This window comes from Pseudopipra pipra, chromosome Z, assembly GCF_036250125.1.
Source record: "Pseudopipra pipra isolate bDixPip1 chromosome Z, bDixPip1.hap1, whole genome shotgun sequence".
Classification (NCBI taxonomy): Eukaryota; Metazoa; Chordata; class Aves; order Passeriformes; family Pipridae; genus Pseudopipra; species Pseudopipra pipra.
This window is the reverse complement of record NC_087581.1, coordinates 44,459,852-44,487,606: the sequence shown is the minus strand read 5'-3', so window position 1 is coordinate 44,487,606 and position 27,755 is coordinate 44,459,852. Positions and strand designations below refer to the sequence as shown.

The window sequence follows — 27,755 nt, the reverse complement described above, 5'->3', positions numbered from 1 at the left end:
TACCTTCAGAAAACTCCAAAGTGTGGGTACTGATAATCTTCCTGAAATTAACCAGTGCTTAAAAATGGATTAGATCCAAACCTTATTGATCCAAATCCAGATCAATACTAATGTCTGTGTCTTTTCTGGGGAAGCCCACACCTCTACCAGGAAACTGGTAAAGAAAATATGTTTAAACATGGTTCAAAGAGCCAGATAGAGGTTCCTGATGATGACCTTGCAGAGCACTGTTTGTGAGTCAGGATACCACAACATTAAACATGTAATGATTTATAAGAACACTGCATGGCCAGAATCTTTTTAGAAAATCCAGGACTGATTTTGCATTTTCCATTTTAAAAAATCACATTTACATTCAGAGGATGGTATCTTGTGCTAATTTACCAGCTGCTGGGTAGGTTCTGTGCCTCCACCTTGACTGAGTAGGAAAGCTTGAGGTGGATGTTGCTTTTCACCACAAAGGCTTTCAGGTATAATTTAAGAAAAACTACACTGTGAGTGATAGTTCCTTGCAGGAAGGCAGCTGCAGTCCACTGTATTCCTAGTTCATCCAAACACAGGGCCAGTAAAATGCCCTGAGTAAGCAACACAGTTTAACTGTGATTATCCAAGAGAGTTTATTAATGAAGAGGCTGGAGCCAAAGGAAAAAGAGAAGTTTAAAACAAAGTAACAGATTTATAAATCTGAGTTTTGTTTGTTTCTGTAAGTGCATTTACTAGTAACTCAGTTAAGATTAACCTATTTCCCTCCCTCTGTTCTTAACTGTGTAGTTGTCAGTGGCCTACATGGGAGGTTTAATACCTCCCACATCTCTAACTAGAGCCCTAAAGACTCAATGTGTGTGAATTCAAGGATCCATAACTTCTCATTAAGGTAAGGGGAATATTACAGTGCATTGCCAGAACACAGAAAAAAAAATCAATGGCAGGTCCATCTGCTGGTAGATCGTTTACCTGTTTGCCCTTTTAAGGTCATTAACAAATTCTGCTGACTGCTGATGTCTGATCTCACTGCTCTTCGTGAGCCTCTCCAAAGCACTCACTAACTCCTGCACTCTAGCCTTCAGTTTCTTCTCCCTGGAGCAGGAAAAGAGGAGGTAGAAAACTATGTTCAAAACAGAAATAACAATTCAGCTTGCAAAGTGCATGAACAGTTGTCCTGTGCTGGGTTGACAGGCTGAAAATATTCCCCTTATTTCTTCTTGGATAATACAGGAGGTAGTTCTTACATTAAAATTCTCCAAAGATTGATATTTATAACATTCACCATTGTAAACTATATGATCAGAGATAAAGCAGACAAAAAAGCAAACAAACTTCTCTTGTAGATTGTAGTCTTGTATGCATTAAATCACACTAAGAAATAAGCACAAAGATACATAAATAAAAGTTTAAGAATACCTAGAACATGCCTACTGTGTCCTGAATGAGACAGCACAGAAAACCACCAAAGGTACTTAAACATTGTGACAAATTTTAATTAAAATACCATTCTAGCATTGCTATTAAAAATATTTTACTAAACAAATTTCTCTTTACACAGAGAACCACAGAATGGTTTGGGTTGGAAGGGACCTCTAAAAGTCATCTAGCCTGACATCTAGCAGGGACATTGTCAAGTAGATCAGGTTGATCAGGTTGCTCAGAGCCTCATCTGACCTGCCCTTGAATGTTTCCAGGGATGGGGCACCTACCAGCTCTCTGGGCAACCTGTGCCAGTGTTTCACCAGCCTCTGAGCAATTCCACTGATTTTAGTTACTACCTCAAATTTACTCAGGTAATTTATACTTGAGTATAAATTTAAGTCTGTATTACAGTAACTGACTAGCTTTTTATGGAGCCAGCAAGTCAAGTCCATGTGGCAGTGAGAAAAAGTTAAGAACAGGAGATGGGAGCACAGACAGAAAAGGGCAAATACAAGAAATACTGAAGAAGAAAGAACATTTTTTTTCTATGAAGGACTCTTTCAAACAAGCCAGAGTAGTGAGGATTAAAATGCTGATATAGTGACTAACACTTACTTGCTAACTATGAACCAAAAGTTAATTACATGAAGTGTACCAAAATGGAAGCAAGGTACCTTATAGTATTTTTACATTACAAGTATCTCTATGAGGAAAGGAAAAAATGAACGAGACAGAAATTCTGAGCAGAAGCAAGCATTACATCTTGGGGATTAAGCTGGCTTTAAAAAGTATTTCCTAGCACAGGTAAGCATGTGGCATGAGGCAGGTGCTTCTCCCTGGGGAGCTCCCTGCTCAGAGCTGAAGGCTACCCAACCCACTCCTACACTGACAGGGGACTGTTACTGTGCTGGTGTGGAGACCCAGGAGCTTTTCCCGTGACCCATCCTCACAGCAGATAGCCCAGAGAAGAAAACCATCAGATTTGGGAGAAAAAAAAAACCCCAAACTTTTAAGACTGACATGGAGCTGGGCTCAACTGGGACACAGATTTTGCAGTATCAAATCTTACACTTGGGAACTATGTGTTTGTATGTAGACATTTGTCTGTGCTTTGCTGCCCAGAACCACTTTGCAGTGACTGGCCTCTCCCTCTTGTTTTTGCTGCAGTGCTAAGTGAGTATGCCGTGTTTCATCTCAATAACAAGACGACTGCTGTCTCCCACACAAGCCCACCGGGAACGAACACCCTAAAAGCTTCTGCAGCTCTGAACAGACCACACAGATGGTCCTTGAATCCCAGCTCAGCAGGCTGCAGTTCCGAGAGTGGCCTGACTAGGGCAGCCTTTTATCGCCAGAGACAAGGAGACCGCCTGGTTTCAGCAGCTACAGAAGGGCTTTCACAAAGTCAGACGGGGAAATATTCCAAGTCAGCAGTTTATCCCAAGAGACTCAGACGCTGGTTTACCGGCAAAATTGAAAAGGACATAAGAGGGGCCTTGTTGATGAAAAATCATCAGTATTCTTTGTGCGTCCTTTCACTGAAGGAATATGCTCTGTGTTTTCAAATAATACAATCTTTTTCCCTACAAGTTAAAAGCTCACTGCCATCCACCCCAAATATAAATTTCAATTTTATATCCTATCTTAGCAGCCAGAAAGACTCAGTACAGTCTACGGTCAAAGTCTGTGTTCTGCAAAGAAACGGGAAAAAAAAAATCCATTTTTACTTGCAACAGAATATAAACAAGAAAACATCAGACTTGGCAGAGGCCAGACCTAATGTGTTTGTGGCATGGCACTACTGATACGAAGAACAGAGTAGGGTAAATTTGGTTCTTGCCTGCTCCAGAGGTCACCACAGCCAGAGGCTCTGGGAAGGCTCAGTAACACCATGCTCAGCACAGCGACCTGGCATGAACAGCAAGTCCAACAAAATAAACATGCACAGCATTTGGGTGGGCAGAGAAATCTAAAAATCACATGAGGCCGATTTAACATTATGTGCACGAAAAGGTATGGCTGTGAAAACACTGCACACTTTGGAAAAAACCCTGCAGAACCACAGTTCACTGGAGCTAAAGTCCTTAATACACCTGTTGTAACAAAAGCTGCGTGGAAAAGAAACACAGTGGAAAGACTTTGAGGAGCCTGTCATGCATGGTAAAGTTTGCTTGCTATGGTGACTGTTACCTGACAAAACAATTATATCACCTTTTGTCTGTTTTGCACTCACACCTTTCAGCCAGTCCTGTTCAGTCCAAACCCAGCTAAACATCAAGCTGTATTTCTTTACTTTTGGTCTGTAACATCCTTAATCTTGCTGCTTGTCAAAGACACAGAGCCAGCACCCTGGGCCTCCACAAGCTACTTAACTTTCAGATGCTAGATCTGAACCATCTAGCTAAATAGGTAACAGTTGGTAATACTTCAAATCTATAGATGACCCAAACTTACATTTACACTAAAACACATGTATTCCTTTGGCTTTGAAGTCAGTGAAAACAGCAGTAGCTAGTAGCAACTCAACCTTAATCTCATGGAAAACAACTAGTATTTTGATTGCACATGCTGAAATATCCCAAAAATCTTCAAAAACCCCAACCCATAGGGATCTACATTTACACCTTCTGTTCCTGATTTTAAAAATGCCTATCTAAATATCTTTACTTCAAGAGACATTTCATAGAACAAGTAACACCTGAGGAGACAGACACAGCAGCAACAGTAAAGACATAGTAAATATCTTGTTTTAGTCTTGGAAATGGAGATGCACACACACCTGGTTAATGACTATTACACGCAAAAAGTACGTAAGGTTTTCCCCATAGTGCTGCACCTTCTCTTTTAGTAGCAGATAACAGACCTCAGAGCTGTACCATACTGGCTAACCAGCAAATTCTCTGCCCCTTCCTAAAAATTCCATGCCTCACAATGCTAACTCCTCCCGCTTCCCTCCATTTCTATCACTAATTACTTCAGTCTGGTCAGGAAGAATTGTCCTTATTTCTCTTCAAAACTGATTGCTTGGTTAGGCAGTGAACTGGAGTGATAATGAATCCTGAGCTGCTATTTGTATTCCTTTAATACAGTACAGGGTTAGCTGTCTTTACGGAATTTCTAGCACCACTTCACTGTCCTCATTGCTCTTTTAAATCAGCAGGATATGAAAAATTAGCCACTACAGGCTTATTATGGCAGAATATTTTAAAACAATAGTCATAGTCATATGCAGTACTTTTCCACAATGAGATGTCAATGCTGCAAACCAGAGAAGGAACTGCATTTGAAGTGACAACCATATGAACATTCTACAACAGGGATCATCATATGGCTGTGGCACAGATTTCTGCTGCCAGTCTTCCAGAGTCCAGAATCCAAAATCACATGGAAGCTTACACACCAAATTTGCACTGCAATTGTGCCCTGAGGCTGTAGTATGGACCTCTGTGGATCCCAAGAAAGCATTTATATGTGTATTTTGATGGGAAGAGGGAATGACAAGCAAGTATTTTTTTCTGAGAAAACAATTTCTGTGAGCCCCAAACTCACAAGTCTATCAGACTGCAGAGGTCAGCACAGCTTTTGCTCCCGACAGCTCCTCCTCCGAGTGGCTACTGCAGCTGGAGCTGCAGAAAATACAGCCATGACATCTTGTGTGCACAGAGGAAATACGCAAGTATTCCCAGAAGAGGGAACAAGCCCATGATCTGAGGGCATGGCTCACTTCCAAGCACAAGGGCTCTCTGCTGCGGGGCACTTGAGAAGTCAGCTAGGGAAATCCCTGACTGCTCCCTTTCCAGGGAAAAGCTCAGAATAAGTGTATTCAGAGGCTTACAGCCTATGCCAACATCCGCTAAAACAGTATTTTCAATGAAACACCTAATATGCTGGTAATAAAGACTTTTGTTTTGTATTTTCACAATCAAAACTCAGTAGGCAGTTGCTAAGTGGTTTTCAAGGGTTTTTTGTTTCAGACTTACAGGATGGCTGAATAGGAAGGGGATAACTGGTGTTCACTGGTTTCAAGGCTACCAACGCAGAAGGTGGGGAATTCTGCCAGAGCCATAAAGGAAACTATGTAACATCGGGCACATTTCTGCAGTTTCTGTCAGTTTGGCCTCCACTCAGTGACACCATGTTTGGCACACTGTGTTTGGCACAATAGTAATGTAAGCAAGGTCATGAACACCTTTTATTTTCCCTTCTGTCTGGGCATTTCCAGACATGTTCAGGTTTCACATGCTAGAAGTCTTCTCAGATTTTCCTGCCCTTACTTATTTTATTGAAAATTCCCCAGTGCTGCAAACAGGAAGCTGCTCTTCTCTGGCATGCAAAAAGTTGATTTTTCTGCCCTTGGCTTGGAGTGTACCCAGCTAACTCCCCTTCTTGTGAAAGCACCAGCTACCACCCCCCTGTCCTGGGGTCAGGAGCACCAGAGCTCCTGCCAAATCTGAAGCAAAAGAGGAACAATGAGCTCTCTCCAAATCAAGAGGTGAGAAAGTTTCCCACAGCCAGGCAGAGGAGTCCTGCCATCCCTGGGGCCATCCTTTTACTGATCAGGGTGCACTGCCTGCCACAAGCAGATCTCTTCAAATCCTGGCTCAGCAGTCGGAGGGGCACCATTGGCCTCAGCTCAGCACCTGCCCCTGAGCTCTGCAGACACAAATCCCTGAGGCAGCAGCACCAGCAGCAGCTGGGCAGCCAGTCCAAGGGGACAGAGGCCAGAGTTTTCCTAGCTAAGAGTATCCATGCAGGTGGGGTAGCCCCTAGGCACCTGGGGCTTGGGGAAGGGAGGTAGGAGAGGCACCTCCTGCGTGGTGGTCCCAAGCTGTCTTCATGGTCCCTGCTTGGAAGGGCAGGCACACACCTTCAATCCCACACTTCACTCCTACTCCCTTTCCTCATACTCTCCTGTTGTGAGCCTGGCATGATCCCTCACTGACTTTTCCACTTGAACAGAGTGACACATGACTGTTTTTTCTAGGCATTTGACTCCATTCCTCTCAGGAGATAACAGCTGGTCATTTAAAAAGGAATGCAGATAAATTCTCTTTTCATCAGCAGTTTAAACTAACATTCTTCATCAGGCTGGCATGCAGAATCCCCAAGCTAATTCAAATGCATTCTTGCCTCACTGGTCTGAGTTGGCCTGCTAAGGAAAACAACTAATATATAATAACTTTACTAAAGAGGCAACAAAGCAATGCCTCACAAATGCCAAGAAGGTATTAAAATTATCCTCTTCAAATGCCATGTCCTCCTGGCTCATCTCCTCAGGATTCACTAGGCTTGAGAACACCTGTGCTGGCTGCTACCTGTGCAAAGGGAGCATCTTCTGATCACAGAGAAGATGGAGGGTGCTTTAAGAAAACACTTTGCTGCTGGTGTAAAATATTGTACTGGTTTTTTTGTTGTTTTTTTTTTTTTTGCTAACTGTCAGATGCTTAGAGCAGATCTCAAAAACCAGACAGTACCACGGGCATGTGTTACACCACCTGCAGTGGGGAGACAGGCCAGGTGTGGTCCTGGAAACCACAGACTGGCAGCAGAAAGGGAGAACAGCCCTGGAGGGAGACAGCAGCATGCCTGCCACACTCACTGCTCAAACCTCCCACCCAGCTTTGCCAGCCCAGCCTGGGAGCTCTCCAGACCTGGAGCTATTATATCCAAGTGCACAGCAGCTCAGCAGTTCAGATAACCACACAGTGGTAAGGAGAACTACTTATTCCATGTCAAAAGTAGAGAAAAAGAAAAATTATGGCTGTCTGTGGTGCATGTAAAAAAACAGCTACTTGAGGTGCTTCTGAGGAAGCACCTTATATCACCATGAGTCACTTCTCTTCTTATGAGAAGGTTTCTCTCAGTGGCACTCTCCAGAGGGATTTCCAGACACAGGTCATAACTCCTGAACTCCTCAGGCAGCCAAGGGAAACCACAGCAGAACACAACACAGGCAAAAAAAGGATATCTCTGAAACTTGCAATGGCTGCAATCCATGCCAGTGTCTGGCTTTCATATGTCTCAGAGTTGCTTATCTCTTCATTTAATGGCTGTGATAATTAAAGGACAGAAATAAGCAAATGTAACTGACAAAAAACCCCCTGAGGATGCATCAGTAGCTGCACAACAACCCCTGCCTCCCTCTCCCCTCTTTTATCCACCATGTTTGTCCTGTACTTTGGTTAAAGAAAAGGAGGATTTTACGAATCAGTAGAAGTCTTAAGAGTAATTTTAAATCTGGATCATTACAATATGATGTGTTTTAGGTATTTCTACTTCCATTTCTGAGACGTAGTCTGACTGATGGTCAAGATAGGCCTGAATTTCAACTATGCTTCCACAGACTTCTGGATCCTGCTTTCATGAAACTAAGGTTGGCCCTTGAAAACACACCAAGCTGAGATGCCATCATATGAAGTTTGTGGAAGTTTAAAATAAAGGAAGGTGGCTTGATCTATCTCTCACTGACAGTGTGTCAGGAAATAGCCACTGCTATGCCTTGGCAGAGCTTTCTGTTGAAAGGGTTCCTCTCTGAAAAGAAGCTTGGCATAAAACAAAATTGTGATCTTCAGACAAGCATAAGGACCTAAGTCTGCAATAAGCATTACTGTATCTCAACAGACACATAGAAGTTATTGCAATAGCATGAATTCTTTGTGTCCTACTAGAAATACCTGCAGCTTCCACTTTCAGAGAGGCAGGATCACAGTTCTGTGCAAAATGTACTTTTTATTAAGAGCAAAAGAACTGTTTGCCAGTCCTACCAATTACAACTCCTTCCCCCTCTCCATGGCAACTTCCCTATTAGTAGCATCACTCAGTATGCTATCTCTCAGTTTAAAAGTCATCAGACATGGTAAATACATAGCTTCTTTGTTGTCTTGCCAGATGGAAAGTCACTCTTTTGTGAGGGAGATACTGAAACACGTCTAGACTGACACAATTCATGTAACCCTGCACAGCCATCAAAGATCGTAATTTTGTGCCAAATGATGATGCAGCCCAGGTCTGAACAGTCAGCCTAGTTATAGTGTTTTGCCTGCCATGGCCCTTACCTAGTACTGCCAGATCCTTCCTGGCCAATCATTTTAATGCTTATAAATGACCATCTAAATATATAAACAAAATACAACCCTACAGAGACAGAAGAGCTATCAGCAATTGGAAATACAAGGAGAGACTGCAGGAGGACTTCAACAGACAAAGCATTTCTAGCAAGGCCTAGGGAGAGAGAGAAGTTTCAGTCTTGCCTGTTTGGTCATTTTTCACAGAATGAAAGAAATTAGTGGAAGAAAAGAGTAGTTATATCACCATTATCACTGCCCTGCTAAAGCAAGATGGCATTCTTCCTGCCTCTCTAATCCTTTCTGCCACCTCTACTGCATTCACCTGCAGTAGTGCAAAACTGGTATGTACCTACTAAGTTACCAAACTCACACAAGTCATACACAGCTCTCCCTGCCCTGCCACAGCAGAGCAGAACAAACCAGCAAGGAAAATACTGTTTTAAGGCCTCCCTAAGAGACTGTGTCATGTGTCTGATTTTGGGGTATTCAACCAGATCCTCTCATAAAACTGGCTTCTAGTACAATCATTAAGCTGTCAGTGCCAGGCCATGAGGCTGCTGGGAACACATTTTTTGCCCTCACAAGAATAAAGTATTTCCTGCCAACAAGCTTGTTTATGGATGCACCAAACTCAAGAAAAAAGAGGCTTCATGTCTATTGAACCACTTCATCATTCCATTAAGAAAAGAGAGAGGGGAAAATAATACTGTTAAAGACTCTGACAGAAAGCATTTATGTTTCGCTGGAACATTAGTGAGCTTAGACTGCAGTATCAGAAATTTATTAACCCAGATGTAACTTTTACAGCTCAGAACTTGCAGATAATTTACATTTCTACTAGTTAGCATAGCTATCATGACAAAGAAAAGTGATTTCTGTGAAAAGCTGGTAAGAGAGGTTTTAATGTTGAACACTACTGTAGGAAATCTTCAGTTGTACTAGAACAAATACATAATGGAACAGTAGATGGAGAACTGCTCCAGCCTTGAATTTCTGGTGATGGGCACTACCAGTGAAAACCCGATAAGCTTCACAACACACTTCTGGATTCCAGAAGATTCTCTCTGCAGATTCTCTGCAGAGAGAAGCCAGCCTATCTCTGTGGATGAGACTGTTCTGCTGCATAGCCATTTGCAGATTATGAACAAATAAATGTTTTCAAACTACACCAAAACTCAAACCTTAACTATGTCCTGCTGTTTTATTTGGGTTTCACTCTGCTTCAATTAACTGAGAAGAACCTGACAATTTAGCAGCAACAGAGAACAGAATGGGAAAGCAGTAGAGAGGAGAGCTGCCAGGGCTTTAGTCTCTGTAAAGACTGTAAAGGATGAGGAGAGGACAGGATTGCTGATTGATATCACACGCTCTGACAAACAGAAAGGCTCAAAAGCAAATGGATTTTCGCCCCTATCCTTGCAGCTGTTGTCCCCTACACCAGTGTCTACTGCCTGGAGAGACAACAGGTAGGTCCAATCACTGGATGTGTGCACACATTGTAACCAGTACTGAAACGCTCCTGAACATTGGCATTTCAACACTACCTCTAGACCACAGAGGGCGATACGCACTTGTTTTCACACTTCCCTCCTGTCCCCTGACAAACACAGATACTGGGCAAGATATTTTTATTTTGTATTCTGATCCTACTTCTTTGGCAGGTGAGGAAGGTAATCAGGGCAGCCAGCAGGATCTCTCCTGGTTCACACATAGTGTCAGGACTTGTTTTCCCATACAAGCAGGAAGAGTATTGAGGGATTGGCACATGCTAAATGCACGGAGTTAAGTTTGCTTCATTCCTAAAGATATCACAACCACCTCAGACCATTCTGCACTGTTGTAGCACTTGTAGAGGAAAACGAACTTTGATTATTTTTTGGAACTCTTTCGTGGATCCATGATGGTATAAATTTCATTGTGATTATTTGAGGGTCCATTTACTCAGAAGAGCAGTTAAGAACTGCTGGCATATTTTAGGACAGCTGTGGCTAAACAGGGTGCAGTAAGCTTTCTCCAGGTGCTATACAGATTTTGAGAGAAAGCTTCAGGATAAGGAGGACTAAGCATTCAGCCTGATCTGGGCTGACACACTGATTAAGGAGAAAAACACCCTGTCCACACAGCTTGCAGGAACTGTGTTTGAGCCCCATTGGCAGCAGCAATCACATTTAGTACAGTCATATTTCCATTACACTGAGAGTCTTCACAATTTATGTACAGTTTAATCTGATTATTTTTCTTCCCCATTTCTGCCTGACAAAGTGTACTCACGAGGCCCCTGGCTGGAAATCCATGCTAATCAAGTTAAGGGCCAGTAGATAAAGCAAAGTTGTTTTCTCTGTGTTGTCAGCAAACCACATTTCATGACTATACTGAAGCCTCTGCTAACTAAGGTCATTGACATCATCTTGAAATCCAGGAGCAAGTAACAAGAGCAGGAAAAAGCCCCATCTTGAGTAAAGACAAAAAATGCTGGTGAAGCAGCTCACACCAGGGCTGCAATGTTGGGGGCAGGGGGGAGTCCAATGGCTTCTATGCAATGTTTATGTAAATTACTTTTTTATGGGTTTTATCCACCCACACACAAATGACAGTTTGGATTATTTTAACTGTGGAATTTTGTTTCCTGCATCATGAAAACTAAGTACTCAGCAGCTGCCAGACTGCTAAGCAAATGGTATGAAATGTATTGATTCTGCAGTGGTAATGATCTTACATTTTTACATAATGCCTTCCAGGCTTAAGTGACCATAGGCACTCTATACATTGCACCTATGACAAAAGCACCTCAGGAATAAAACACCACAGCTGCCTGAAAGGACATTCCACCATTAAAGAGGGTGCAAACACCAGGAAAGCAAAATACACTCTTCTCAGCTTACAATCTTAGTAGTATTTTGGAGGGGTTCTAAATATAAGAACCAGATTAGATATTAAGACAGCCACTTCTTGGAAAAGGTGGAACAAGTACTGAAACAACTATCAAAACAGTGAATGTCTTTGTCATGAAGTTTACCGCATAGCTGGTGCAGCAAAAGCTGCTGCACAAACAAATATCAAGCTAATGTATAACTGTACTGAAAGCTTAGGCTTAAAACCTGGCTGTTGACAAAAGCAGTTTGTCAAGACATCAATTTTCTCTCCCTTTGGAAAGCTAATGCTTCACACAATGTCTTTTGTAATTGAACTGTGGCTCCACTTACATACTCAGAAAGAAAATGGAGCATCTGAGTCATCAAAATGCCTGTAATTCCCACTCCTGTAACTCCTGTCCAAGTTCTAACCTGTGACCAACCTTCTTAACCAAAGATCACACCACAAATCTTCACTAAAGGTTTTCTGTACGCACACAAGAAAAATCACGTTTGCGTCTCACACTCTTTGCTGAAAACAATGACTACAGCCATTTTGAGGGTTTAATTTCTAAAATTCAACTGAATTTTAGAGAACTGAATTTTAGGAGAATGGAGCTGAGCACCATGTGAAGACTTTCACCAGACTAAAGAAAACAGCAAAGAGAGGGGAACACTAGAAGACCTTCAATCATTTTCCTTCTCATGGGACAAATTTGTGATCACTCTTAAAATCACTTGAGGGTAAGAGCAAAGGCTCAGAACTAAGCCTTGCCCCAGGCCTACAGGACAAGTGGTGTCCCTGGTGAGGGAAGCTGCTTACCTCCTGAGTGCGTTTGTCAGCTCAGCAGTCAGTTCACTCTCGGTGTATGGTCTCAGCTCAGCAAGAGTTAATGGTGCTGCGGTGCCATCACTGCATTCCTGAGAAACCAGGAAACACCATCTAGTTTGAAAGTACTTACCATCTTAACTGGAAAATTCTGAAAACCACTTAGGTAACAGCTACTTGTAAAATGAAGGTGAAATAAACATCACAATATTACAGCAACATGGCAGTGTATCATACCAAGAAATAGACTAAATGGATTAACACTTCACAAATCCCCCTAAATGTTTCCTAAACCACCACAGCTCATCAACTTGCAGAATTCTGCTAGTGTGCAAAACTGCTGGTGATTTCCCTACATTTCTTTTGACACTACACTTGAAACAAAGAACTGCTGGGATCAAAAAATTCAGATGATGCATTGCTAGAAACAAGTAAGAAAGACAGTTAAACACTAGCTCTGGATTTTGTTTTTGAACACATTACTGAGGCTTATCTGGGGACACAGCACTAAAATAAGAGGACCTAAGTTTTCCCAGGTATCTATTTCTTAATGCAAATTAATACAGTTAATGCAGAAATCTGTTTATTTTGCATTATAATAAGAGGAGAAAAAGCCTTAATTCTCAAATTATTACAAATTGACTTGGAAAAAGAGACTGTCATTACAATGCTCTAACTGCTTCAAAGGAATGAGAGCTTATTTTTTCAAATTTTGTGTTTGGGGGAGGATGGCATTTTGCTTATACTCCATCCCTTCCACTGTTTCCAGCGAGTGGCAACAGGCAAGACACACGTTCGACCACAGCAACTTGTATGTTTGGCAAGACTGGGCTTGTGGTAATCCTCCTCAAAACAACCTTCTTTTTGCGCAGGCTTAACAATAATTCTGCAAAGTCCTCATAAGTCACAGTATGGAAGGAATCACCTAACAACTGGAGAAGAGAGAAAAGATCTACATATAGACAAAATAGAAGAATTATTAACATGCTAAAGACTGATACAGGGAGGGGAGTGGTATAATTAATCATGTTTACGGCTTTGGAAACTTAGCTTGACTCCTGACCTTGCCCAGTTTGTCTTTGCTTCCACTGCTGGTTGAGCTGAGAGACCTCATTCTCTGCTCTTTTTGTTCTTCCACTTCAGATTTCAAGTGCTCAATGTGGACAAGGTAGGCCTGCTCCTGGGCCTCTCGAGTGCTCAGTTTCAATTCCAATGCCTTCTTCTCCTTCTCTAGCAGGTAAAGCTGTGCCTTGAGCTCTGCCATCTCCTCCTGTTGAAGAAACATTATCAGCATGCTGCTCATGGGACTATATACCTAAAGGAAGATGAGGTTAAACAAGATTTTCATCCACTCCTATAACCCAAGTGTCCTTTTCATGGAGAACACTATCAGCACCCACATGCCTTTTTATAGTCACATAGCATATTCATCAAAAGACTAGTACATTTTGAGTCTGAATATGATGAGCTGTGCCACTTCAGTATCAGCCTCAGAAATAAGCTCATAGCCACTAGTGTGGTGCTGAAACTAGACTATCAAGGATCTGAGAGAGTAGCCACAGCTGCTGAAATTTCTTTGGTTCTACTTTGCCCTTCAGAGACCACTTGCTTAAAACAAGAAGCGTATTACTTTCCTGTCAAAAACCTCCCTAAATTCCAGATTTCAGTTTCTTATTGATACATAAGAATTTATCTCATTAGAATGGAGGGGTTTGAGGGACTAGGACAACACACACAGGTAACATATTCCCACTCTGTAATACCAGCCTCTGTGGTAGAATGAGTTAAGTCAAAAAGGGCAACTTGGTATGGCACCATCAGATGTCCGTTTTTAATTTCCCTTCTCTAGAAAACCAGAATACCCAAATATACACAACTTAAATTTGACAAAATTGCACTCAATTATATTCTTCCATAAATATGATCCACAGGGGATTGACTTCACAGAGAGAAGCTGAATTCTGAGAGCTCATTCTTGTGTGCAATTCTTCTGCCACTCTGATGTTTATGACAGGGCTGTCACCTACTGTAACACAACAACTGATATTTGGGGACAGATCTCTGTTTTAACATCTGTCTGACAGTGGCTGGGCAGAAGTTTAAGAGCAGGGCATGAGTGCAATGACCCTTCTTTCAGCACATGCTCCCAGCCTCCCATGTAAGGCAGCTGATGGATATCCCGAACCAGAAGGACCTTTGTGCTTAAAAGCACTTCAGAAAAGTTTCTTCTACAAAATGCCTAGTTATTTTCTGAACCCAGAAAAACCCAGTATCCACAAAATCTTTAAGGAGATAGAACTAAAATGTAATTTACATTATGTGCTAAACAACACCAACAAACAAACAGAAGACTGCCAAAACCAAAAAAAGACTCCAACCTAGAATCATGTTCTCGCTGCTGAGTTTGTCTTGTGCTAGGTTTCCTCATTGATGACTATTGAGTTAAATGCAAACATTTTCTGTATTACCATTCAGTTCTAAACTTGTTCACTATGTAAACACTTCTCAAAAACAGAAGTTTCTTGTTCTGTGGTCAGCCTAGGAACAAGTCACTATTTTTAATTTTTTTTAAACACAAATTTCGACTAACTTTTCATGTAGAAGAGAATCTATGACTGCCACCAAAAATTTGCTGTCTGGATTAAGTGTAACCAGTGCATGCAGGTGTATCACAGTTACAACCACCATAGGTAATCATCAGCTTATTCAGAATCACCAACAATGCAAAAATGAAATCCATACCTTAAAATCATCTGCTTGTTTGTGAACTGAAGGCTAGAAGCACAACCAGTTTTATTCAATGTGGTTTACACAAATTTAGTTGTTAGGCAAACTTACCATTAATTTCCTTTGTCAACAGTAAATACATAAATAATACTAATAAATAATGATAGGGATATTTAGTTATAGGAGTTGAACTGGATGGTCTGATATACTCAAGTGTATGTATTTAGCTTCTTAAGCCTCTATTTCTAAAACCATTAATCTACTTAGCCTGCTTAGTGAAGGCTGAGAAGTAATTTGAATAGAGTATTTTGACACCTATATGAAAAAAAGATACTCTTGATAGAGGGCTATCTGTGTGGTATGATGGTTATGACAGATCTTCCCTGGCTGGAAGCTGAAGCTAGGCAAATTCAGCCTAAAAATGAGGGACATCTATTTCCTAAAATAAAAAAGTGAATTTAACCACTACAACAATGAATTTGTGGAACTGATTTTTCTCGCCACCTAAAATTTTTAACTTATTTTAATTATATTTTAAGTTATTTTAATTTTAACATATTCAAGCTCAAAATAAACTTAAGGATCAACGGTTAACTCCTTTGTTTATGAAGACAGTAAGTTTAAATAATCATATATGAATTCACCAGTTTGCATCCTGTCCAAGAAGACATATCGTGCACTTCCCATATGTTTAGTTTTCTCAGGTCAAAACAATGTGACTTGGAAGTAAAGAAGCAAAGACAAAGCAGGGGAAAAAGCAGGGGAAAAGTGGAAAAGCTCTCAGCCAGTGTCTTACAGAGGCTTTCAGGGAAGGAACAGGAAGGAAAGGTTGAAGCTAAAAATTAAAACTACAGTTGAGGATAGCGGTATGGACACATACAATCTGTGAGGCAGGGTGGCAACAGCTACGTGTTATAAGGGAAACTTCAAGGAATTCAGGTTTAGTTAGATTTTTCCCATGAAAATACATTTTCTAAAGACAGTATCTAAATTTAATTTAAATTAAAACACCACCTTTGTATATTTACTATACCCCTTTTCTTCTAATTACAGGTTGCTGTGAAACATCCTGCAGTTTAACACATCTGAGTGTATGTCTTAAGCACGAGTGGCATTTACAAAATGAAACCCTGAAGGAGCACGTAGCAAGTGGTCACTCTTCCAGATGATAGCAGAACACTTTAGTAATACATGTGAATTCACAAGCTTCAATTATAGTAGTTATTTCAGGACTAATTAATTGAATATTGAGGAATATTTTGTACTTGCAGTCATTAGAAAGAACTTCTTTACTGAGAGGGTGGTCAGACATTGGAATGGGCTGCCCAGGGAAGTAGTGGATTCTCCGTCCCTGGAGATTTTTAAAAAGAGACAGGATGTGACAGTGCCATGGTCTAGTAACCGCAGCGGTAGTGGATCAAGGGTTGGACTTGATGATCTCTGAGGTCCCTTCCAACCCAGCTGATTCTATGATTCTATGGTTCTATATTGTAATTCTGAATTTGGGCAAAAACTTGAATGAAAATTAAAAACTTTTGATTCAATATAATCAGAAACAGCATGGAACTTTCAAAATCAACATTTGTATCAGATGTGGTCATGTCAGAAGAACAAAACAGCAAAGAACTCTAATGTGGCAAGAAGTTCTAAAAATCATGAAAAGTCAGGACTCTAGGAGGATCACAGTACCCAAGTGGCGTCTGCCAGCCATCAGAGGTAAAACAAACATCAGAGCAGATAAATGTCATGCTCTAGTTAACTGTATTTTACTATATAAATCTATAAGGGCATGAACTGCTGTAACAAAGGTGAACAACGAGATCCTTAACATTTTCCACAAAGAGACTGAAGTCTCTTCAGTCATTATGAGCAACATTATCACCACCTGTACACAAAGGAGGAAAAATTACCAGTGTAGAAAGCTGAGACTTCTTATCTAGATTAAGTCCTTTGAAATGCAGAAATGCTGTAAACCAAGAATTATTTACAGCCATCAGAAGTAATCTCCTTGCTAACTGGGGCATGACAACAACTGACCTCAAAGCAAGACCGCTGAATGATGACAAACCACAGCCAAGAATATATTTGGAAACATGATTAATTATTGCTTGAAGCAAAGAACTGGATTTTACAGAAGTACTGGTAGACCACTGCGTCTTACACTCTGGACCAATAAAAAAATAATAAACATGGCAACAGAGAAACCACCCTCAAAACATCTTTTTAATCAATAATGAAGAACTACTGGTGTAAAGGTATTTTCAGATTGATGTAGAGATCAGTTTTTACCGGGAGTTATAAATGGAAGGTGTCAAAAGATGCAGCAGAGATTCCAATACGGACACAAGTTTTGGGAAGACAGCACAAATCTTATGACCCAGCAGTGCAGGAAAGTATTGAGTAGCTCAGTCAGCTGTATCATCCTTGCTAAGAATGTGCAAGGGAGGGAAAAAATTAAAAGCTGATACACAATGAAGTCTTCTGCAGCACAGATGAGTCCATCTGCTTCAAGTTAAATGAAACACCGTAAGGAAATTTAAATCCTCCATTTGTCTCAGAAGCAGGCAGATGCATATGCTATTCTGTATGAGGTACGTTTCAAATAACAAGACACAAAAAACATACTCAGAAAGCCAATACATCCATGAGTCCTGACTTTAGGTTCAACTATGTTATATTTTGCTAAACATATGAGCAAGGTATAACGTAGACCTGAGCAACAATCGTGGATGCTAAAAGGGTAATACAGGCAACCAAAACATGCAGAGTGTAGCTGTGCCTTTTGTAATGCTTCATGCATAGAAAAGTTGCTGAGAACACAGCTGCGTTGGGCAGGACACATCTCAAGGATGAAGGACCACCGCCTCCCTAAGATCTTGCTTTATGGTGAACTTGCTATTGGCTGCCGCAAGAGAGGAGACCCGAAGAAAAGATACAAGGATTCCCTGAAACAACATCTCAGCCTTGGCCATATTGATCAATATAACTGGTCTACTCTGGCCTCAAATCGGGAGGCCTGGAGACACACCATCTATAACGCTGCTGATGCCTTTGAGAAAGCACACAGGATCACTCTCAAGGAGAAAAGACAACACAGAAAGAATCGTGTCTTGCAGAATATACCATCTAAGGAGTCTTTCTGCTGTGCCTTTTGCAATCAGACTTGTTTATCTCATATTGGCCTTATTAGCCACCAGCGTGCCTGTAACAAATGTGGACAGAGCCCTTCCCAAATCTTCATTCATGAAACCTAGCCATGATATGATGATATGCATAGAAGAAAGGCAGGAGTTTTCAATTTCTGAGCAGAAGATCACGAACCAACAAATGCGTTCCAAGCTTTGACAAACTTGAGTTTTCACCATGTCTCTTTCAGAAACCTAAGGTTTTCCCGCATTGTGAATTCCAGCAAAGTACAAGAAATTACAGTGAATAACAATACTGTCAGTTTCTCTGTACTGGAAAGGACTGAAGGTGACTTCAGCCACCTAGGTTTAATGTGTATCTATTCTGTTTGCAATCCACACAACTCAAAGAAGAAGAAAGATTTCTTCTTCCAGGGGCAATTCCTGCAGTGAAAACCCAGTGTAATAGGTCCAACCAAAAGTTATGAACAGATGCCTTATGTCAAAACCAAGTTAGATGATTGCTGAGTGAACAAAAGGATTACCAGCGCTCCAAACTGTACCAGAAATTATGATATGCAACTGCTGGCGTTTCTGCCAGTCAGGGAATGCAAAGGCACTTATCACAAGAGGTAGCTCTGCAGTTTGCCTTCACCAATCAATTTAAATATAGAGGTAAGAATGGTGTACAAAAGATTTCAGGGAAGATCTGGACACAAAATAGGAGAATGAAGCATGATATCTGAAATACACATCTAATTATCTACAAATGTCTTCCAGTACATCTTGCATGCTTCAGTTATGGGGAAAATATTGCTGTAGCCACAACATGTTCAAACAAGTAACATAGCTTTAAATCTTCTGACAGGTAGCAAGCAATCTTTCTTCTGAACTGCAAATAATGAATGCATTATTGCAAACTTATATTTGTTATCATGGAAAGGCAGCACCACTAAGAATATAATTATCATTACTAAGCTACCAGTTAGCCAGAAGGAGCACATCTGAATAAAAATCTAAAGCTTTAGAAGTTTATGAAACTATTAGGATTTGCTGTCCCACTTGATACCATCAGCTGACACATCTGCCATTAGTTGACTAAAATACTACTTGTTAAAATGCAGAAATTAAACTTATTTAAACTTAGTCAAACCAGACAAGTTCTGAATGCATACATACAGAATTGCCTACTTGTATTGCCTTTGTTATGTTCCTATGTTTTAGTCCACCTCTCAAAGTCAATACAGAAGACAGACTTAAAATGATATAAGCTCTATACCTGGTCAACAAAAGTCAAGTTTTCTATATCACATCTTTAGAATTGGACATATAAACCAGAATTTTCTCCAAAACCCTGTAACTGAAGTCATTACACATCCTACTCTTTGCTCAGACTCTGAACTGAGCTACAGATTGCAACACAGTGCCATCAGGACTTACATGACTGACAGAGAGTATTAGGGGTGACACCTTCTGACAGACCATTCTTCCTCCCACAGCTATATTAAAAGGAGGTGAATTTGTTCTGCTTCAGGTCACAAATATTCACGATGAACATTTGCAAGCTTGTAAGTGAAGTAATGAACTGTCTCTTGGGAAGTGCCGTATCATGTTTTTGGTCACCCTTGAGCAACTCAGCTGCCATATCTCTCAAACAGAGCATCTGGTTTGTCAAGGAGAGCATTCCAAGTTTAGATCCACAGATGAAGTTCCTGCCTAATTCAAAACACACATAGCTCTTCAATGTTAATGCACTGCCTTCTGTCACTTTGTGACTACTGGATTTGCAGTCCAGATTATGTGTTTCAACAAAGTTACCCTTTATTACCCAGTGATCTCTACCCAAGCCTCCCACACATGACTGAGCATGTTCTGGAGCACAGGGGCATTGTCAGCAATTTTTAACCTCCTGGTTATAAATAAAATACCTTCATTGCCATAAGTTCCTGCATTAGGACTGCATTTTCCAGGTCTAGCCTCTGGCTGTCTCCGCGTGGCTTAACGTCATAACTAAGGGGATCAATGTGGATGCTTTCCAGCTCCAGCATTGTCAGTTTCACTGCTGCCCTGTCATTTTTCAACTGCTGGATGTAATCCTTCAGCCGCTGCTCATCCTCCTTTGTAAATTCCGTATCACAGCTGCTTGCAGTTGAGCTGGTGGTACTGGAAAGAGAAAGAATGGTATTAGAAAAAACAACATTTGGAACAAAAGCTCAATTTTTACATCAAACACTCTCCTGATACTTTACCAACACAACTGAGTCTTACTTAAAAGTTCACAGAAAGGACACATGCAGCATGGACTGGACATTGCAATGTTCAGAAGATGCAGAAGGGTGTGACAAATTCAGAAAAGAAATTAATTCTCTAAGCTGTATGAGAAAATCGAATCATGTGACAACTTCTCCGCAAAGCCAGATATTTAGTGATGTGTAACCGAATTGCTTTTTCTGAAATGGTGTCTTCTGGAAAAATCCTTTTTTTAAATTAAGAAAAAAAAGAGCAAAAAGCTTCTTAAGATTTCTTAGCAATAACCAAGCTTCTTTCTGCTGCTCTGATAATGAGTCTTCATCTTTTTTGGGAAGAAGCATCTGCTAAGAAAAAAGAATCAGCCTAGACCTGATTTATCTCTGCTGATGGCCAGTTATCACCTCAGATATTTTAATGGATACTTTCAGGAATCAACCTGAGCAAAACTCCACTGGCACATGCCAGGAGATAGCATCTTTCAGCTCATTTTAAGGTGTACTCCTCAGTATACTGGCATTCCTTCAGGGCTGGAGGATTTTAAAGTCAACCCACAGGTTAGCAGGAATTTTAAGAAAAAGTCATAATAAAAGACTTGGTGAATCTTCTCCTATCTACAGGCATCAAAAAAATGTCTGCCCATTACTCTGCCCCACAGATGTTTACACAGATTGCAGAAAAAGAGGATAATGGAGCTAAGAATTAGAGCAGTGGTGGCTCAGTGCTGCCCACCCACCTACGTGCATGCCAGTTCTGCAGGGGGCTGAGACTGATACAGCTGTAGCATTCCAGGGCTGAATATAGCTGCAATAACACTGAAAGGAAAATAAAATGCCGTGTTGTTTCACTCAAAGCTGCCTGCTGTCTCCTGAGGTCCTGTAATCAGCTGCTGGGTGAGGGATAAGTCATCCATTAACTGTGCCTGTCTGGAATGCTAGATGATCTCAGTTATCAGCAGGGGAATAAATCACTTTCTGTATCAAATTGCACTGCTGTTCAACATTTTTGTACTAAGAAAAAAAGTCCCACCCACCACACGCTGTGAGATCCAGAATGTTGTCCTAAAATACTGTGAATGTGAAAAAGGGGAAGCCTATCAACTCTTCTGGTTCTACTTCAGCTAAAGCTACGTTGTTTTTAAAGTGCTTCAAATAATTGCCAATCTTCCCACAAATTCCAAGCACAGCCTTGGAGAAGATGGAGAATTGGCAGGTCTAAAAAGATTTCTCAAAATCCTTCCCCCTCATGAAACATCGCATTACAGCTCTTGACTACAGTTCTCTGTCAATTTCACATTATTCCTTCCTTTTCTGAGGGATAAGAGGTGCCTGCCACAGTTGCCACAACTGTAAATTGGTCTTTGCTTTTGTTTTCATCCATTTCCATTTACAGTGATGATAAAAGCACTCAGTACCTACCTGCTTTACTGAGCCTACGGATATCTCACTGAAGTAGATATTGATAGAAAAATTATGAGGATAGACAATGTGAAAAATAGGTAATTCCGTACTGAAGTCATGTTGCAAGTTTCCTCAGCATCCAAAGACAGCAATTGCACAGCTTCTCTGGATTAAATGTAAAACAGCTGTTGTTGGAGTAAGGACAGCTTTCAAAGTCTACACAGGCTTCAAATATTGGAGCACAAAGACCTCACCTCAGTTTTTGGTTGCAAAGGAAAGAGAACCTAGCTCTCTTGCTGAAACCTGAGCAGAAAAATGCTGGAAGTCTATTGTTATGTTGAGCTTGACTTCATACTCACTGCATAGTCACAGATTTTGGCCCTTAAAGACCCACAGCTATGCACATATATTTTAGGGGAGTGCAGTCCAAACTAAGGAAGGCAGTCTGGGCTGTTGCCAGGGATACTCAGGCTGCTTTTACTTCAGTCCTGGCTGACTGCCTGCAGCCAAGTTGGCTCCTCTGGTGAATTGCTAGCAAGCTGCTCTTTTAATTTTTGTTTCATTTTTTTTAAGAAGTTGAGGGGAGCTTAGTGAGGAACCTGTCTCAGCTAGCACACAAAGGGGTTAGAACCCTCCCTCTCCCCCACAGCATTTAGCAGCAAGCCCCCATCCGGAAGACTGGGAGCAGCTGGGCACAAAGCCCACTGTGGGCTGTTGTAAAAAGGAGGCTTCACGATGAGGGACAGAAACAACACTGCAGTGTTTCTGAGCTCCCATGGCGGCTCTTCCAGGGTTTGTTCCCCCTAAAGCCCCACCACACAGCTCTCCACAGCCACAATGCTAGTCCATTGCTGCTCTGCGTAAGGGATGACAGCTAGGGTGCATATCATCCTGAATTTCAGATATCACCCTCCCTTCTGACAGCAATCAGGACAAAGGATAATGCATCCATCCAAAAATCACAGGAAACTGTTGCAAAAGATGTGCAGTTTCTCATTTCTCCAGTGTGTAGGTAAGGACAGAAAAAGGATCACAATTTCATCACAGCTGGAGGGAATACAACATCAAACTGCTCACTCTCACTGCTATTGTATTCAGAAAAAGCAAAGAGAAATATTCTTCACACTTGCTTCATCCCTCGAGTCTTTTACAATGATGTCATACCTGGATGATGTCAAATTAATTTTCATATACAGTTTATGGAAAATATGTGGGCTGGTATAGCATAACGTGCAGTCTTATTTGCTGGTATGCATGTGTGTGTATAAAATGCAGTGGATGGATACAAAGGAGGCTTTCAACAGTGCTTGTCTGTGAGTAATTTCTGTACACTACAAAAATTTGTCTACAAATCCCTATATAAGCATCATTTTGTCTGTTAAAAATCAAGTCAATAAATAAATAAGCAATTCAGCAATTGAGTGGATAATACAAGAGCTGATAGAACTAAGACAACACTTAAGATAACGAACTTGCTTGAATGTCTGCACACAATCGAACCCTTTAAAGAAAGCACTTGGTACACAGTATATACGTTTCTTGAGATCTGGAACAGCACAATGCCAAAAGATATTAACTTCCTGAGAAACCAACAAATACTTCAACCAGGCAAATGGCAAACAACAGTCTATTTGGCTAGAATTACCTTTGGTAAACTACCCTCCTTCCTTCTGAGACTGCTTCAGTGCAGCAATAAAGTGTTGCACAGATAACACTGAGGTATCTCTTTGGATATTTCTAAAGAACTTATTTGCACGCTTCAGCCAAGATAATCTTGTCTGTCAGTGTCTTATCTGATATCTGAGATAATTCTGATGAGAGATATATTCCTACAGTTGACTGAGTGCAGATATTCTGTGACACTGCATAATACTGAAGAGAACTGCCTTTGCGTATAAGAGACCAGATCTCTCCCTCCATGAATCCAGTTGTAAGCTTGGGCTTGCTAGTGTAGCAGAGAATAAAATACACCTTTTTCAGTCAGTGTTACAACTGGACTCCTTCTCTTTTGGTTCCTTCTAAAGGTGTAATCAGTCAAACCTTGTTGGCAATATACGTTCTATAGTTAGCTTCTGTCCATTTAAAACAATTACAACTTCCAACTACACTGTAAACTGATTTCTATTTTCAAAAACTGAATTGGCAACATTATTGTAGTGCTGTTGCCAGCCAAATGAATTTAGATGCTCTTTCATTGCATTTATTTTCATTTCAGTTGCTCCCTTTCACAGTCTTTAGCCACTTGCCACTAATGCCTCACCACATGTTTATTCTCAGTAATGTATTCAGTGATTTGACATTCAGAATCTCATCTGAAATTTCAAAGCTCAAGATGGGTCAACAATTTCGTTGTAAATCCACAGTCTACAGGATTTCCAACAACAGGAAGAATTACTCATTTGTCACAATTCTCAGCAAAAGATAGTTTTCAACATCCCACTACCTCTTCAGTTGATTTCAAAGGGAAAAGGTAACAATACATATCTGCAACTAAAAGCCTGCAACAGTAAAACAGCTATGGCAAAAAATCAGTTTTGCAGACTCAAAGTATGTTCGAATCACATATTGTAAAAATATTTTAATTTCAGTGCAGTGGTCCCCAAATGGTGGTTCACACAGCACTCACTGATGACGTTGACTTGTTCTACTCCCCAGTTTTATAGAACTTCATAGAATCATAGAATATCCTGAGTTGGAAGAGACCCACAAGGCTCATCAAAGTCCAACACTAAGCCCTGCGCATGACAGCCCCAGGAATCACATTGTGTGCCTGAGAGCATTGTCCAAATGCTTCTTGAACTCTGTCAGGCTTGGTGCTGTGACCACTGTCCTGGGGAGCCTGTTCCAGTGCCCAGCTACCCTCTGGGTGAAAAACTTAGGTAGAGTTCTTTAATACAAATAAAATCATTAAGCCTCCAGGAACAGTTAGAAATCCACAGTCTGCTTTGCTATCTCTGCTTAGATTGCACTGTAATAAAAATGTAAAGGAAATGGAAACCACGAGCATCAAAGAACCATACAGTGCTGGAGGTTTGTGGCAATGGATGTCTGTCTGGAGTAGCAGAGAGCTGAGTGACAAGAGAGCACACGTGAATGAGTTGAGAGAGCTGGTATCACAGGCAGGATAACTTCAAAAAGTAGGAGTAGGGGCCTGGAGAGAAACAAGAAGGATCCGGAATGACAGGGAGAGGAAATTTAAAGACAAAATCTTCAATTTTTAAAACTTGAGATAGAGTATTTTACTGACAAAGATCTGAACAGAAGGAAAGAAGATTTGTATTTTTTGGAGAAGCTGAAGTTTCAAAAATATTTTCACTGATACATGTATGTTTAGGCTAAGACAAAATTACATTTGGCATGGCAGGAGGGGAGAGGGACAACAATGTATAAGTGACGATCAGATCAGGGTGCCCATATGACAAATTCCTGACTTTTGTGTGCCCTTTGGGTGAGTGACAGAAGCTTTTCTGTCTTATGTTCCACATATATCAAACCAGATAATAAGAGTTACCTTATTCAGTATAGTATTCTGCTCCATGCCAGGAAAAGATAGCCTACAATGATAATGACTCAAGCTAAAATGTCTCTCTTGTGCACATGAATATTTACAATCACATTTTTACATTTCATGACATAATTTATAGTGATGAAATTTGAAATCCTATGCCACTTTAAATATACTCTGCTGAAACTTTAACTCCTCAGTCCACATGTTATATGTAAATAAATATACACAAAGTGCCAGCTGACCACCAAATGTTCATGGTGAACAATGTGCAAAGACACAAATACAGATATCTCCCTCTCTTATCCTCCTCCTCAAACCCCCAAAAATTATGTTAAAGAAAGCAAGGACTATAGAGACCATATTCCAAACACTTGCAGTGAAAGACTAAGAGAGCAAACACCAGAACAGGAACAACCCCTCCTTGCCCATAATTCTCCCCTGTCAATACTAGAAACTATCTAAATTGTTCTTCAAGAAAAAAATTATGTTTTGACTACATGCTAGATATGTCAAAAGGAAAAAAACCACTGAGGTAGTTATGGCCAACCAAAAATGGCCCTTTCAAACAACAGAACAACAAAAAACAAGGTCAACTTAGGTAGAGATGTTACATGTAGCCACAAACAACACGTTCACATATGGGTGTAGATATGGCACAAAACATGGCAAGTCAAACACTTGGAACAGCTTTTTGTAACTTCTTTCCAAGATTAGTTAATGCTTTTGCTACAATGGGCGATCAGCGTTTTACCAGCACAGGTGCAGCCACCATAATTTCTACCTAAAGATACAGCTTTCTTGGACTGAAAGTGCATCACAAAACTTCTCTGAATAAAACATTAAAATTTACCTCACATTAGCACCCCGTTCCCTCAGGTTACCTTTTTGCTCACTTTTAATCTATTCCATGCCAGTTATATGGCAGGAAATTAGAACCTTTGGAGGAGGCATCAGAAAGAAGAGGAAATGATACAGTACTAAAATAAACTTCTGAAGTGTCAAAAAAATTACAGCATTTGAATAAAGATCTGGCTCAAAAACTGAATTAAAATAAAGTTTTAGAGTGAATCTAAGAAACCAAAATAACGCTTAAAAAGAAAAATGTTCATCTATATTTATCCAGGATGCTTGCCAAATTTGTATCCACACAGAAGCACACAGAGTATAATTATACCACTGGCAGGCAAAAACTCAAAATGAAGCTGCTGGCAGATGTATTTGAACCGGAACGCTTCTGCAATAATAGCTCATCTAAGTTTCATTATTTTATAGGTCTTCAGAGAAACTGGAATATTCAGTCTCTCCAGGAGGGACTCACTCTCTCTGTTCCACTCCACGTGTGAAAAGAACAGCATGGGAAGGAATAATTTGGAGGAGGGGCAAAGGGTAATGAGAAGGGAGAGGAAATGGTTTAAAACAAAATGGGTAGACTTGTAATATTTAAAAAAACAATTCTTGAGCACTTCAAAATGCCAGTGGAAGCATACTTCAGATCTCTGGTTCTCTGTATGTCCGTGCTGTCTGCATACAATAGATAAGAGTAAGAAGTACATGATTTGAGTTCCAACCAAACAGCCACAAAGTCAGTGAAGTAAAACAAACGTAATGGTTTTGACCTTTATGAGGAAGATCAAAGTCCAGAGTCACCCACTTGCAAAAAATTTAGACAAACCCCTTCTTGTCTGGAGTTGCTCAAAGTCTAAAAACAATCAGACCACTGAGGCATGGTGACTTACAAATCAAAGGACAGAAACCGAGGGACTGGTGTGAGGGAGGCAGAACAGCAAATACAATACAACTTCTGGTCTGAAATCAAACACTCGGGCACTAGGAGAGCAGAGGAGCTGCATTTACCTTGTGTGGCTGTTGGATGAGAGGCTTTCCCAGGGCTGCACACTGCAGCCAGTGACTGCATAGGCTCCCCCGCAGCTCCCATCTAGTTTCATTAGCAAGGCTTTTGCTGCATTCTCAGCTGTCTTCCTGCAGTCATGAGCTCTCTTAAGCATCTGTGTGATGTTTTCATCACCTGTCTGGTCTCCTAGTTTTCAAGCAAAAAATCTGTTTCAGAGCTTTGAAGAAGGTGATAGAAGTTAAAGCAAGAATAGAGATCCTTCTACACGCTCTTAGTTTATACAAAAACTATGAAAATACATTACCAATATGTGAGCTAAAAGCAACTTCACTTGTGTAGTAACTGGGCTACTGACCTGGAATGCACTTTTGTCCCAGTCACAAGCTCCAGGTATTTTTTGTTCCATGTACATGTCTTAAGTGATGTATTATTTTAGCCAGCTTCTCTGTTTGTAAGGGTCTGCACTGTGCTTTAAGATTAGGCTCAAACACTCGAATTATTAACACACTGAAAAAGCCTCAGCCTAAATGACAACTCTTTCTCCAATCAGTGCAGTGCTGTTCCACAGTGTGGTCATTTCCAGGGCTTTTTCTCAAAAACACCTTGACCTCAAGCGTAATGGTTTGCCAGAACACCTTCTTACAGGTTACCTTGCCAGCTGGAAGAATTGCCTTACTGCCTAAAAGCAGCCTTTCAGAGTTTACAGCCATGCATATTAAGCCAAAAGAAAACTAGCAATGG

At 40.7% G+C, this 27,755-nt stretch overlaps 1 protein-coding gene across 5 annotated transcripts in view; it reads right to left on the bottom strand.

The window, feature by feature from the left end:
- Nucleotides 1–27,755, bottom strand: part of MCC (MCC regulator of WNT signaling pathway) — a 195,681-nt gene that overhangs the window by 6,083 nt on the left and 161,843 nt on the right. For all 5 annotated transcript variants that reach the window (XM_064641644.1, XM_064641645.1, XM_064641646.1 and 2 more), the window contains 5 exons: nucleotides 27,017–27,200; nucleotides 19,936–20,170; nucleotides 13,219–13,425; nucleotides 12,150–12,247; nucleotides 955–1,077 (listed from right to left, as the gene is read on the bottom strand). In XM_064641644.1, the coding sequence (XP_064497714.1) occupies nucleotides 955–1,077; nucleotides 12,150–12,247; nucleotides 13,219–13,425; nucleotides 19,936–20,170; nucleotides 27,017–27,200 (847 nt within the window). The remainder of the gene's footprint in view (nucleotides 1–954; nucleotides 1,078–12,149; nucleotides 12,248–13,218; nucleotides 13,426–19,935; nucleotides 20,171–27,016; nucleotides 27,201–27,755) is intronic.